Raw genomic sequence first — 15137 nt, 5'->3', positions numbered from 1 at the left:
TTTTTTTATATTTACAGTAGCTATTTCTTTTATATAAATATTATTATCATTTAATTAAACCAATTATTATTTCATTTCTTTTATATAGACCGTGACTCTTTTTTTTATATAAATGTTATTGTCATTTAATTAAACTAATTCTATTTTTTTTCTTTTATACCATAATTTTGTGGTAAATTTTTTTTTATGGCTTTTTTTTTAGTGCTAAAATGTAGACACAAAAGCCAACAGCAGTAGTTTTGTAAAAAAATAAAGCCAATAATAGTATTTAAAAGAGTACTTGTGAAAATATCATAAAGATTACTATAGAAAAATAAAAAAGAAATAAGGAGTGAAATTAATCAAAACTTAAATAATAACATGTTTAAGAATTGTCAATAAAATCTTTGCATAAAAAGTGATTTAGTTATTTTACTGTGAGCGTCTATCTTCAACTTTTAATATAAGTGTCTTCCTTCAAGAGTTTGATGGATTTTGAGGAAGTTCAAAGCTTGTATGAAATGAATGAGTCTGGAGATCATAAAATAGACAAACATAATTAATAGATTAGATATGTATAAGATAAATATATATTTATTCAGTAAATAAAGTATGAAATACAAATGTACCTGTTGTAGCAATTCCATCATACTCATATTGTTATTTAGATTAGTGTAAGCATTTTGACTTTCATGCTACAAAATAATAACATGTTATTCTCTCAAAACATTATATTAATAAGAAGAATTATATATATATTTTAAAATAAATAAATAAATAATATACGTACTTGGTTAAGATTAAGTGGAGATATACATAACTCTGAATTTTGCAATGGTTGTTGAGCAAGAGGGACTTCAAAATAAATAAATAAATAATATACGTACTTGGTTAAGATTAAGTGGAGATATACATAACTCTGAATTTTGCAATGGTTGTTGAGCAAGAGGGACTTCAAAATGAAGTTGTCTATCTCTACCAAAAAGAGATGAAGCCTAAACAAAGAATCTTACGTCAATTAAAACAATAATTGGCATAAAAATTAGATATTAAATAATAAAAAAATAGTTACATACTTGTGATGCACCAAAAATGAATGGATCATGTTGATATGGACCATCAAAGCTATTTTGATTAAATTTCTTTCCACTTCCACTTGATCCTTCGTTCTAAAAAAGCATAACATAAATAATTAAATTATAGAGACATAATATTTTAAATTACTATGAAATGTAGATATAATATATAATATCTGATGTGAAGAAACCTTATTGCGCTCAAATTTTTTCTTCTTTCTAGCTTTTTCAAGAGCTCCTTTTGGCCTGCTAGATTTACCACGAACCTTTCCTTTTGTCTTGATTCCTTTAATATTATTCATCTCTCTGCTGGAATATTGATTCTCGTCATAGCTATGTATAATTTGCTCATCTGATGGATCGTCAATTTCTTCCACAATCTTTCTTAGACCACTCTTAGCATAATTGTATGCTTTCTCACTCTTTGATGCCTTTGTTACAACACAAGTTTGAAATAATCTACACAACTCTTGATAACGATTCACCATAGCAATTTTAGGATCTTCACTATGGTCAATTGCTGCACAATTATCCAATTCATCTCTCACCTTTGCCTTAATTGTCCATCTTTTCAAAATATATCGAGAAGGAATTTTCAATATCTTTTTTTCAGAAAGAACTTTAAGAGCATGCGAGCACAAAATACCTGTGAATTGAAATTTCTTGCAAGAGCATGTCACTGTGTCATCAGCTGAATCGTATTCAACAATATGATGAAGATGTCTTTTCTTAGGGAAAATTTTGTACTTAAACAATGTCTCATTCTCATCGAATAAAGTAATAACACAATCATAACTCTCACAAACCTGAGTTTGAAACATGTTTAACACTGCTGGTGTATAAAATCTTGATGCATGCTTCAAAATTTCAACCTCAAATAACAATTTTACTTTTCTTTGGGTCGCTTTGAAATCAGCTTGTAACTCCTCATAGCGACGATAATCAAGCAATCTTTCAAAATTTTCAAAAAAGCGTAAAAGATTCTGTTTATAACTGACAAAACCTTTTATTGCATTGTTCATACTCTCACTTCTTTGGGTAGTCGTCATATCAGCACAAAATGTCTCTCTACCATAAACCAAAGCCCATTTCTCTCGTAAGTCATACATCTGTTTCAACCAATCATTTCCCTCAAGATCATATTTGATAAGCATATTATTCCATGCTTCGACAAATTCGCTTTCTTCATCATAATCATATATGCAGTTACTGAATTCTTTTGAAAATTCTCTAAACTTCGCAAACACATTGTTAAGATGTTTTGCCGCATTTTGATATATGTGCCAAATACACAAGCGATGATATGTTTCTGGCCATTGTGAAGATAATGCTTTAGCCATAGCGGCATCTTGATCAGTAAGAATTGTCTCTGGCTTCTTCCCAGACATTGCAGTGGCAAAAGTATCTGTACGCCCTGGCTTTCCCACGGGCTGTTTAGCAGGACGATCCTCGGACTAAACATGATTTAGCCCGAGGCTCCCACAGGCCAGAGGCTTTATCTTCAGGACAGGCCCTTTCTAGCTCGAGGGGATGGAGTTTCCTGCTCCCTCTTGTTGTTCCAGGAGCTGGGAACAACATCCGGCGACCACTGACGGATCAGCTCGGGTTATGGATTGTTCCGGCAGCGAGCTTCTCAGGAAGCTCTGACCCTATGGGAAGTCAACACGCAAGATAAACGTGCATAATCCTGCCATCACGTGTCCGATATCCCCCTGACTTCTCGGACACGCAGCAGGAACGTGCGTATTCAGACACCCACGGACGGGTTGGGCCGTGCGGCCCATTGTTTCCTTCCATACTGATTAGACCGCACTTGTGTGTCAGGTTTAGGAATTAATCATGAATACCACAGACTTGATATGACAAATGGAAAGGTCACGGGATGACCTCCCTACCAATTTCCAGGTGCCTTCTCCTATAAATATGGAGACCCTGGGAATTGATAGGGGTTGGAAAAAATAGTCTTGTAAGAACTATATATTTTGTAAACCAATTACCCAGAAAAGATCAATAATATTGACTAGTGGAGTAGAAGGATTTTAACCTTCGAACCACTTAAAAACGTGTTTAAGGTCACCTAGTTCTTTTCACAAAGATTTCATATCTGCGGCGGTTCTACTTTTAAGTACTAATCTCTTTCTCTTCTTCTCTTAATTACCTGTTGCCGAAGAACCGCGTCAACAGTTTGGTGCTTCCATTGAGAGCAAGTCCAATTAGTACTACCACAAACATACAACTATGGTGACCACTCAATCCAAACATGGCAACGAGACAGAACAGCATGATGGGCAGGAGGCCCGCCATGTTGCCCTCCCCGAGGAGCAAGTTCCTGAAGTCCAGCAAAGGCCAGGAAAGCAGCCGGCCGCCCAGGACGACACTGGTAGTTCGGCGTCCCGGCCGCCTAATCCGAATCCATGTTATTATACTGCGGTGGAGATGGAGAATGCTCAGCTGAGGAGCCAGCTAGCAGCAGCTGGTCAGCAAATCCAGGATATTCTGAGTCGACTACCCCCTCTCACAACCAACGGTAACGTTGGAGAGAGGCAAGGCGAGGCTCCTAAGTCTCGCCGGAGTAATCGATCCAGGCATAGCCATTCGGGTAGACTCCCTGCAGCCAACTCCACCCCTTCATCACGCCATCAAGAGGCGAACTTCAGGGAAATGCCTCAGACCGAACCGCAGCAGTACAGCCGTTCGGTTAGGACATCAACCCCTAGCTCTCAGCCTTCCTCGAGGACGCCCAGAAGAGATAGGGGAAATTCCCAAAGGAGGGCCGAGGAGATCCGGAGACGTCAGCCCGTCCCCGAAGAACGTCCAGTTCCTCGTCCAGATCGCCCAGCGCGAAACCATCAAGCTGGCAGGGCCGAGAGGCCCCCACCAAATTTAGTCTGTCCAGACGGCACTAGGATCGCCTCTCCGGTCAGGCATCCTCCTTCTCCCATCAGATATCCGTCTCCTCAGACCGTCCGAGACATCCCGACCTACGGAAATAGTAGGAGAGACCCGCCATCGGCTGGGGCTTCCCGCCGCAGCCGGGCGCCGGGAGGAGGAGCAGATCGGAGCCGCCAAAGATGCACATCGAGCCTGTCCAGCAGGAGTCACTGGACCGGTAGTGCACGGAGTGATCTTTCGGGAGGGGACCTGCGACAGCGACTAAGTTCAGCACAAAGTCACCATAATTCCCATGGAGGCGACCTTCGAGATCGCCTCAACTCTCACAGAGAGGGTCCAGTTAGGGATGGTAGCCAGGCCCGCTCAGTTGGGGTCCGATCCGAAGTACGTAATGGCGGGAATGCCCCAAATGACCTATCTCCAGATAGGAGGGGCAATAACCCGCCTAATATGTACAACGGGTCCGGAGCTGTTGAACAGCCCCGGAATAACCCAAGATCTCAGGAAAAAACCCTAGAGCGCTTAACTCAAATGGAGGAGCTGATGAAGAAGCTCCTGTCGGAGAAAGAAAAAGACGAATATGATTCAGGGGATGAGATGGAGCTCTTCGCCCCCAACATAGCAGCAACGGCATACCCTTCTGGCTTTCGTATGCCTCACTTGTCAAAGTTCAACGGGGATGGAGACCCATCTGACCACTTAGGGATGTTCAACACCCTAATGATGGCTCATAACATCGGGCCAGAGCTTCGTTGCTTGATCTTTCCTTCCACCCTAACCGGACCTGCCAGGCAGTGGTTCAAAAAAAGTAAAAGGCAGTCAATCAGCTCCTGGAAGACCTTTTCGGCTGACTTCAAGAGGGCATTCCGCGCCTCTCAGGCCGCCAGGGTCCAGGCCGACTCCCTAGCTAACGTGAGACAGCAACCTGGAGAAACGCTAAAAGCCTACTTGAGCAGATTTGCAAATGTCGCTGCTCGAGCCAGAGACGCCGACGACAGCTCCAAACTCATGGCTATGAGGACCGGGATCCTAGTAGCCGGAGATCTGTGGAAGGATATTCAAAGGAGGGGGGTCAGCTCAGTTAGTGAATTCCTTAACAGAGCCCAAGAATGGATAAACTTGGAGGAAGCTGAAGCTTCAGCTGCGGGGACCAGCCAGGCCCTCGAGAAGCCCGTTGAGGCGGGAACAGAGATCGTAGTAGCGACTCCCGACGTCACGCAGAGCAACCAGCCCGGTGGCGGCAAAAGAAAAGGGAATGGTGAAAACGTCCAGCACGGTCAAAAGAAGAACAAGTCCGTGGATAAATTCAAGCCCGTGTTCACAACGTATACCGAGCTCACCCAAACCAGAGAGAATATTTTCCTGGCCAACGCTACGCGAGTCCCCTGGAAAAGACCGGAGCCAATAAAGCACCCTAAGGGAAAGAGAGACGCTTCCAAATTCTGCCGTTTTCATAACGACGTCGGGCACAATACCGACGACTGCAGGCACCTCAAAGATGAAATCGAGACTCTCATCCGAGCAGGTCCGTTGGCGCAATACTCGCGGAACAGGGTCCCGACAGGTCGACCCGCTCCGGAGATCCCAGCCAGTCAACCTGGACCTCGAGTAGATCAGGACGTCCCTCCCCCCGTGGTCGAGGGAGAGATTTCCACCATCTCTGGAGGGCCACACATGGCTGGCACGAGCAGAGGCGCCCAGAAGAGGTACATAAATGAGTTGAAGGCCCACAATGGAGGGGAGTTCGTCCCGGAACAGCGTCAATCAAAACAACAAAGATTAGAGAAACAACCAGTCACTTTCACGGAGGAGGACGCGGGCCATGTCCAATTCCCTCATAACGATCCCTTGGTCGTAGCAGTCCAGCTCGCCAACCGGAGAGTAAGGAGGGTGTTAGTGGACAATGGGAGCTCGGTGAATCTCCTATTCCGTTCAACCTTAGAAAAAATGGGTCTGACCGTCTCCGAGCTAAAGGCAACCTCGATGATGCTATATGGTTTTTCAGGCGAAGGGTCAGCAGCGATAGGAACGATCGAGCTGGTGATCACCCTAGGCGACGAGTCCCGAACAGTGTCCAAACTACTCGAATTCGTAGTCATTGACTGCTCCGCTGCCTACAATGCAATTTTGGGCCGACCAACGCTCGTTGCTTTCGAAGCTATCACATCCGTCCGGCACCTCGCCATGAAGTTCCCTACTTCGACAGGGGTCTGCACTATCAAGGGCGATCAGATCGCTGCCAGAGAATGCTACAGCATTTCCATGAAGGGAAAATCTAAACCCGGGCAGGTGGCGATGGCCATTCAGGATGAAGAGGAATCGCAGGGACCCAAGGCGGCCCCTGAGATTGAAAAACCTCGGGTTTCCGAAGACGAAAAGCTCGCCTTAAGCGAGGACATTGACCCCCGAGTAGGCGAGGACAGGTCCGAGCTCCAAGCTATTGAAGATCTCGAGGAGGTAGGCATCGATGAACAAAATCCTTCACGGACGGTGAAGCTCGGAAAGAACCTCTGCGATAGAAGAAAGGCGGATCTGACTGCGTTTCTGAAAAAGAACCTAGACGTATTCGCATGGTCGCACGAGGACATGATAGGGATCAGTCCGAGCGTAATCATGCACACGCTCCACCTAGACAAAAGCGTCCCTGCAAAGTCTCAAAAGCAGAGGCGTTTAGGGACAACCCGAGCCGAGGCCCTTGAAGAAGAAGTAGCCCGGCTCAAAAAATGTGGCTTTATCCGCGAAGCCAGATTTCCCATTTGGGTTGCCAATCCCGTATTAGTTCCAAAGCCCAATGGCAAGTGGCGGACCTGTATCGATTTTTCCGACCTGAATAAAGCCTGCCCCAAGGATTGCTTTCCGTTGCCGAGGATCGATCAACTGGTGGATGCCACGGCGGGGCACGAGCTCATGTCCTTCATGGACGCATACTCAGGCTACAATCAGATCGCGATGAATCCAGCAGACCAGGATCATACCAGCTTTATGACCCCGACTAATGTCTATTGTTATAAGGTCATGCCGTTCGGTCTTAAGAATGCTGGGGCAACCTACCAAAGGCTGGTAAATAGAATGCTCGCGGATCAGATCGGGAAAAACATGGAAGTGTACGTCGATGATATGCTTGTCAAGTCCAAGACTGCCACCAACCACGTCGCCGACCTGGAAGAATGTTTTAACATACTGCGAGAATATGGCATGAGGCTCAATCCTCAGAAATGCACTTTCGGTGTCGCATCGGGGAAGTTCTTGGGTTTCATAGTCAATACCCGAGGAATCGAGGCAAATCCCGACAAGATCAGGTCACTGCTCGAGCTTCCATCCCCCAGGTCGCGGAAAGATGTCCAAGGCCTCACAGGAAGGGTGGCAGCACTGAACCGGTTCATTTCCAAATCGACCGACAAGTGCCTGCCTTTCTACAACCTGCTCCGCGGAAACAAGAAGTTCGAATGGACAGTAGAATGTGAGGGCGCATTCCTCGACCTAAAAACGCACCTAGCTAAGCCACCTGTGCTATCAAAGCCAAGGGTAGGAGAACCTCTTTTCCTCTACATGGCCGTGACTGAGGACGCAGCTAGTGTCGTTCTGGTGCGAGAAGAGGACCAGGCTCAGAAACCGGTTTATTACATCAGCAAGAGACTCCTCGGAGCTGAGTCAAGGTACCCGTTGATGGAAAAACTGGTGTTCTGCCTAATCACGACCTCGCGAAAACTCAGGCCATACTTCCAGTCCCACTCTGTACACGTCATGACCGATCAGCCTCTAAGGCAGGTTTTGCAAAAGCCTGAAGCCTCGGGACGCTTGCTAAAGTGGGCGGTCGAACTCAGTCAGTTCGAGATCTTCTTTACTCCCCGAACTACCATAAAAAGTCAAGCCTTGGCCGACTTCGTGGCAGAATGCGCGGGATTCCGTGAGATCCCATCGGAAGATTCACAGCAGCTCACCTCCTCAGGTTCATCGTGGAGGATCTTCGTTGATGGCTCATCTAACGAGAACGGCTCCGGGGCCGGAATCATTCTGATATCCCCAGAAGGACATAGATTCCATTCGGCGCTGAGGTTCGGGTTCAAGGCGTCCAACAACGAGGCAGAGTACGAAGCCTTGTTAGCCGGACTTAGGATAGCTAGCGAGCTAAAGGCAAGCTCTGTCCAGTGCTTCAGCGACTCCCAGCTCGTGGTGAATCAGGTCTTAGGCGAGTATCAGGCGCGGGGTCCCAAGATGGCCTCTTATTTGGCTAAGGTAAAATCCGAATTGTCTACGTTTGGGCAAGGGTCGATCGAGCAGATACCTCGGGAGCAGAATGCCAATGCAGATGCTCTCGCCAAGCTCGCCACCTCGGGGGAGGCAGAAACCCTGGGGTTGGTGCCAATTGAGTTCTTGGACAAACCAAGCATAGACGGAGATCGAGCAGATATTGAGATGATTGACATCAGGCCGACCTGGATGACTCCCATTGTTGAGTACCTCATCGAGGGCAAGTTACCCGAAGGGCGCAACGACGTACGGCGAGTCCTTTATCAAGCTCCGAGATATACGCTAGTCGAGGGGGTGTTGTACCGACGTGGGCATTCATTACCTCTCCTCCGGTGTGTTCTTCCAAGTGAAGCGAAGGCCATCCTGCAGGAAGTTCATGACGGATTCTGCGGAGATCACACTGGGGGGCAAAGCCTGGCCTTGAAGATCCTTCGGCAGGGTTTTTACTGGCCGACTCTGTCCAAAGACTCGATCTCATATGTAAAAAAGTGCGACAAATGTCAGCGGTTCGCCGCGGTTGCACGAGCACCCCCGACCGAGCTAAAAATGATATCGTCTCCCTGGCCCTTCGCCATTTGGGGCATAGATCTAATAGGCGCCCTGCCCACCGGAAAGGGCGGGGTCCGTTACGCCGTGGTAGCCATTGACTACTTCACAAAGTGGGCCGAAGCAGAGCCGTTGGCGACAATAACATCGAAAAAGGTGCTAGACTTCGTGGTTAAAAGCATCGTTTGTCGATTCGGCCTACCCAAAAAGATCGTTTCCGACAATGGCACTCAATTTGACAGCGACCTGTTCACCGAATTTTGCGAAAAGAACGGAATTGTGAAAAGTTTCTCATCCGTGGCCTATCCCCAGGCGAACGGCCAGGTCGAAGCTGTCAATAAAACTCTGAAGGCAAGCCTCAAGAAGAGGTTAGATGAGGCAAAGGGGATCTGGCCAGAACAGCTCCCCCAAGTTCTGTGGGCCTATAGGACCTCACATCGGACTCCCACGGGTCACACTCCTTTCTCCCTAACCTTTGGAAGTGAAGCGGTCCTCCCCGTGGAGGTGAAGGTCCTGTCGCACAGGGTCCGGTCCTACGAACAAGACAAGAACCACGAGCTCCTATGCCACTCCTTAGACTTGATGGATGAGAGGCGAGAGGATTCACAACTCCAGCTCGCCCATTATCAACAGAAAATCACTCGCTACTTCAACACTAAGGTCAAAAGACGTGCCTTTAGCGTCGGCGATTTGGTCTTGAGGAGAGTTTTCCTGGCCGGGAAAGATCCCAAAGATGGGGTTTTGGGACCCAGCTGGGAAGGACCATACCAGGTCATCGAAGTCATCAAAGGAGGGACGTATAAATTAGCTCGACTTGGTGGAGGGGCGGTCCCGCGGACTTGGAATGCAATCCACCTAAAGAAATATTATCAATAAACATTTGTAAGACCTAGAAGGTCACCTTCCATGTATAAATAAAAATCAAATGTTTCTCGTTATTTGCAAGTGTAATTTTAAAGTAACAACGAAAGGCCCTTTCCCAGTTACTTGGGGGGCATATGGTACCGGGATATATCCAGGTCTCCTTAACGACTTAGGTGTTAATTTTTATCTACGGATAAGAGTCATCACAAACTAAGTCCTATCCTGGTCTTAACCGGGTCATAAAACTTAGAAGTTAACAAAAATTTGTTGACCGTGGTTCTTCTTTAAAGAGCCCGGGATACGGATAAAAGTTAACGCGATCTAATTTTTTTCAAAATAAGTTCCTGGTCTTAACCGGGTCATAAAACTTAGAAGTTAACAAAAATTTGTTGACCGTGGTTCTTCTTTAAAGAGCCCGGGATACGGATAAAAGTTAACGCGATCTAAGTTTTTTCAAAATAAGTTCCTGGTCTTAACCGGGTCATAAAACTTAGAAGTTAACAAAAATTTGTTGACCGTGGTTCTTCTTTAAAGAGCCCGGGATACGGATAAAAGTTAACGCGATCTAAGTTTTTTCAAAATAAGTTCCTGGTCTTAACCGGGTCATAAAACTTAGAAGTTAACAAAAATTTGTGGACCGTGGTTCTTCTTTAAAGAGCCCGGGATACGGATAAAAGTTAACGCGATCTAAGTTTTTTCAAAATAAGTTCTTGGTCTTAACCGGGTCATAAAACTTAGAAGTTAGCTAAAATTTGTTGACCGTGGTTCTTCTTTAAAGAGCCCGGGATACGGATAAAAGTTAACGCGATCTAAGTTTTTTCAAAATAAGTTCCTGGTCTTAACCAGGTCATAAAACTTAGAAGTTAGCTAAAATTTGTTGACCGTGGTTCTTCTTTAAAGAGCCCGGGATATGGATAAAAGTTAACGCGATCTAAGTTTTTTCAAAATAAGTTCCTGGTCTTAACCAGGTCATAAAACTTAGAAGTTAGCTAAAATTTGTTGACCGTGGTTCTTCTTTAAAGAGCCCGGGATACGGATAAAAGTTAACGCGATCTAAGTTTTTTCAAAATAAGTTCCTGGTCTTAACCAGGTCATAAAACTTAGAAGTTAGCTAAAATTTGTTGACCGTGGTTCTTCTTTAAAGAGCCCGGGATACGGATAAAAGTTAACGCGATCTAAGTTTTTTCAAAATAAGTTCCTGGTCTTAACCAGGTCGGAAAACTTAGAAGTTAGCTAAAATTTGTTGAACGCGGATCTTCTTTAGAGAGCCCGGGACACAAATAATGTTAACTTGAACTAAGTCATAAAAATAAAAAGATAAATTGTGACCAAATGCATACAAGTATATATATAAAACTGGCTGAGCAAGATGTCTCGAGGCGGAAACGCCCCACACAAAAAGAGAATTACAAAAAAAAAAATGCTCAAAGTGCGTAAACGAGGAGCATCCTAAGCCCCATCAGCTGGCCCTTTGGAGGTCGCGGTCTCGCCCTGTTCCGCCGCGGCAGAAGCCTCTCCAGTCTCCGAAGGAGGAGCCTCCTTATTCAGGCGGGCTTGAAGCCGCGGCAACAGGAATGCCCAGAGGTCCGGCGGCATGAAGGAGAAGTCCGCGTCCGGATTGTGGGACCAGCAGTGATAGAATAGGTCCTGTAAGGACTGCTCCGACACGACCCGCTCGTCTTTCAGGGCGGCCTGGGAGGTCTGGACTTCGGCCTTCGCCACCTCAAGGTCTGCCCGCGATGCGGCCAGGGAGTTTTTAAGCTCTAGGTTCTCGGAGCGAAGCTTCTCTAGCTCGGATGCGGCCAGGGAGCGTTTAAGCTCTTGGTTCTCCGAGTGGACCTTCTCTAGCTCGGATTTGGAGGCCGCCAGGGCGTCTCTCGCCTCCTGAGACTCCTGGAGGGCAGTCTGGCGATCTGCTTCCAAACCCTCGAGCTGGGCCTTGGTCCTAACGATGCCTCTATAGGCGGCAGCCATGCCCTGCAAGAAAAGAATGATAAATTAGCAAACTGGAAGGAGAAAGGCGGCGTGTGAGTGTCAAAGCCTTAGAAGAAGGGGGCACTTTACCGTTAAAGTCATGCCCTCAGCAGATCCCAGATTACTCGGAATTCGTGTGTCAGATGGCTCAGAGTAAAAAAAATTGCCTTGGGGGGAAAGTTTCAACAGGCAAGGCGTGGCAAAACCGCTTTTAAGGCGTATTCCCTAAGCTACCCGGTTTTTGCACCCAAAGTTCCTAAGGATCTTACCCAGAAATTGTTCCTAAGAGAGAATCATGGAACCCATGTTCTAAGGCGATGTCCCATGGCAAGTGTGCCCTAATCTAAGAAGGGCCATCACCCTCCATATCCGCGCGACCCAGAAAACCTCTGCATGTGGCTACAGTAAAAAAATTTTACCTAGGCTACAGTGGCATGCTTTCAAAAATAAACAGGGACAGAAGACTTACAGTATAGGGTTGGATGGTGAGCGAGGTTGTTGCACTGGTAGGAGCTTCGTTGGCACAGTAGTCTCCAAGGCCTTGAAGGAACTCGCACGCTTAAGCTTCGTGAACGGAGAAGATGAGAGCAATGGAAATGAGGGTTTTGTTCTTCGGAAGGTCAGAGAGAAAAGAAGGAAATTTGAGAGGTTCTGAATGGTAAGGTGGCCCGTGCGTGGGATGACCACCCCCTTTTTATACAAGGGGGGATCACGTGTAAAAGGCTCTTGGGAGACCCTCCACTCGAAATGTGAAACGACGGCTGGACAGTAGGCTAGGCCATTTAATGCGGTTCTCGTAGAGTGTACCGTCGCCACCCACGGCGTTCCACGTATCAGACGCATGCGAAAAGCATGGAATGCGAAGGGTTGTGGGAGAAGTCTAAAAGCTCCTACTGTGGTCTCCCATATCTGACGTCATGGACCACGAGCAGGAGCTTGGGGGGCAGATGTACGCCCTGGCTTTCCCACGGGCTGTTTAGCAGGACGATCCTCGGACTAAACATGATTTAGCCCGAGGCTCCCACAGGCCAGAGGCTTTATCTTCAGGACGGGCCCTTTCTAGCTCGAGGGGATGGAGTTTCCTGCTCCCTCTTGTTGTTCCAGGAGCTGGGAACAACATCCGGCGACCACTGACGGATCAGCTCGGGTTATGGATTGTTCCGGCAGCGAGCTTCTCAGGAAGCTCTGACCCTATGGGAAGTCAACACGCAAGATAAACGTGCATAATCCTGCCATCACGTGTCCGATATCCCCCTGACTTCTCGGACACGCAGCAGGAACGTGCGTATTCAGACACCCACGGACGGGTTGGGCCGTGCGGCCCATTGTTTCCTTCCATACTGATTAGACCGCACTTGTGTGTCAGGTTTAGGAATTAATCATGAATACCACAGACTTGATATGACAAATGGAAAGGTCACGGGATGACCTCCCTACCAATTTCCAGGTGCCTTCTCCTATAAATATGGAGACCCTGGGAATTGATAGGGGTTGGAAAAAATAGTCTTGTAAGAACTATATATTTTGTAAACCAATTACCCAGAAAAGATCAATAATATTGACTAGTGGAGTAGAAGGATTTTAACCTTCGAACCACTTAAAAACGTGTTTAAGGTCTCCTAGTTCTTTTCACAAAGATTTCATATCTGCGGCGGTTCTACTTTTAAGTACTAATCTCTTTCTCTTCTTCTCTTAATTACCTGTTGCCGAAGAACCGCGTCAACAGTATCAAATAACCACATAAATGTTTCAGCAGTTTCATCATATAAGAGTGCAGTCCCAAAAACAGTTGTTTGTTTGTGATTATTTACTCCAAGAAACATAGCAAAAGGTCTTCCTTCTTGGTTTTTCCGATATGTAGTATCAAAACTAATAACATCACCAAAATGAAAGTATGATGTTATCATAGCAGCATCCGCCCAAAAAATATTGGTTATTAAATCATCTACATCAACTTGTATAGCATAAAAAAAGTTTGGATCCTTTGATTGCATGCGCTGAAGATATTCTAAAACACCACCTGTTTCTCCTAGTCTCATTTGGATCATCCGTTTAGTCCGTAAATAATTCTTATAATCAAGTGGAATCATACCAAGATTTTCTCGTCCACCGGCTCTCCTTGCCATTAATTCACAACTTTCTTTTGGAGCGATCCCCGAACGGTCAGCCATATCGATTTCAGCTGCCTGAGCAGCAGTCACTCTTCTATGTGATCTATGCAAATGACTCTTATTAGGACTCGATGTTACATGAGTATGTTCTGCAACAAACTCAATTACACGATAATTATCAGTTTGACGAGAAGTAACTTTCATTCTCGCTAAACACCCAAATCTTGTCTCAGCTCTATGATACTTTACATTCATATCTCGTCTATCTCTTCTGCGGTATCCTTCACAAGAACAACAAAACATTCTATCTATCATTCTACCATCTTGATCTTTTTGTCCTTTACTTCTACGAATACTAAATCCAACCTTAAAAGCATAGGAATTGTAAAAATTATATGCTTCTTCTTCACTTCCAAATTCCATATCAATTTTTGGTATTTCTTCATCTAAAATTTTAGAATGAATTATCTCTATTCTTTCCTTAGCTTCAATATTTTTTGTACTTTCAAAGTCTAACTTTCGACATGACCGATACTCTTCTAGATTATGACATTCCATAATCTTTAATAAAATAATCTGCAAATATAAGTATGTTGAAAAATAAACGATACATTATCAAAGCAGTCAAATAATATTCAAACAAAATAACAAAGAATGCAAAACCATACCCGTAGATGAAAACCGTATTTGACTCTATTTCAATTAACTATTGTTGTCTTTTGAGAGTGCTAATTCCTATAAGTAATATGATTATGTATCAAAATTGTATTATTCTCAATAAAAAAAATAAAAAATTGTATTCATTAAGTTTTTAAATACATATATAAATATCGTTTATATTGATTTATGTACTAATATAATACACATGAATATAGAAGATATATCACTTAAATCTGAAACTAAAAAAAACTTAACTCAAAACTATATAAGCTACAATTATAATTATTTATATATATATAAATATGTCATATATATTGTTTGTGTCCATCAATGAAATAAAAGTGAAACAAAAAAATGCATAAAGTAATGGAAACAAAAATAGGATGTATAGCATATACATATAGAGTCATATATTTAAACTCAAAAAACTGGAGAACTTACCGTGGGAAAAAAAATGTGTTCTTCAAAGCCTGGAAAAAAATAGCTTAATAAATAAATTGGCAGTACAGTTGCATATGTACATATAAATAAAATAGTAAGACAGTTGGCAATAGTATAGTAATTGATTAAATGAAGAAAGAAATGATAATAATATTTTTATAAAAGAAATAGCTACTGTAAAAGAAATGAAATAAAAAATAATTGGTTTAATTAAATGATAATAATATTTATATAAAAGAAATAGCTATTGTAAATATATATAAAAAAAATTGAGTAAGTTATATAACAACACGTTAAAAAAAAGAGTAATTAACAAAAAATCAATAAACTCAAATATTGTAAT

General features: G+C 44.2%; 1 protein-coding gene across 1 annotated transcript; it reads right to left on the bottom strand.

Moving 5' to 3' along the window:
• Positions 1 to 456: 456 nt before the first annotated feature.
• LOC133806175 (protein FAR1-RELATED SEQUENCE 5-like) lies at positions 457 to 14251 on the bottom strand. Its single transcript, XM_062244298.1, has 6 exons — positions 13298 to 14251; positions 1247 to 2485; positions 1056 to 1148; positions 867 to 974; positions 609 to 674; positions 457 to 510 (listed from the first exon to the last, which is right to left on the bottom strand). The coding sequence occupies exons 1-6, from the start codon at positions 14249 to 14251 to the stop codon at positions 457 to 459; spliced, it is 2514 nt and encodes an 837-aa protein (XP_062100282.1).
• Between the last annotated feature and the right edge of the window lie 886 nt (positions 14252 to 15137).

This window comes from Humulus lupulus, chromosome X, assembly GCF_963169125.1.
Source record: "Humulus lupulus chromosome X, drHumLupu1.1, whole genome shotgun sequence".
NCBI lineage: Eukaryota > Viridiplantae > Streptophyta > Magnoliopsida > Rosales > Cannabaceae > Humulus > Humulus lupulus.
The sequence above is the reverse complement of the archived record's forward strand: the minus strand, read 5'-3'. Positions and strand labels throughout refer to the sequence as shown.

What these genes read in the sequence shown, in the direction of transcription:
- LOC133806175 (XM_062244298.1), bottom strand. Translation starts at nt 14,251, where the DNA reads ATGGAATGTCATAATCTAGAAGAGTATCGGTCATGTCGAAAGTTAGAC. An exon ending in CTCCACTTAATCTTAACCAA is followed by an intron (nt 675 to 866) that starts GTACGTATATTA and finishes ATTATTTTGTAG; the next exon opens with CATGAAAGTCAAAATGCTTA. An exon ending in TGATGGAATTGCTACAACAG is followed by an intron (nt 511 to 608) that starts GTACATTTGTAT and finishes TATGATCTCCAG; the next exon opens with ACTCATTCATTTCATACAAG.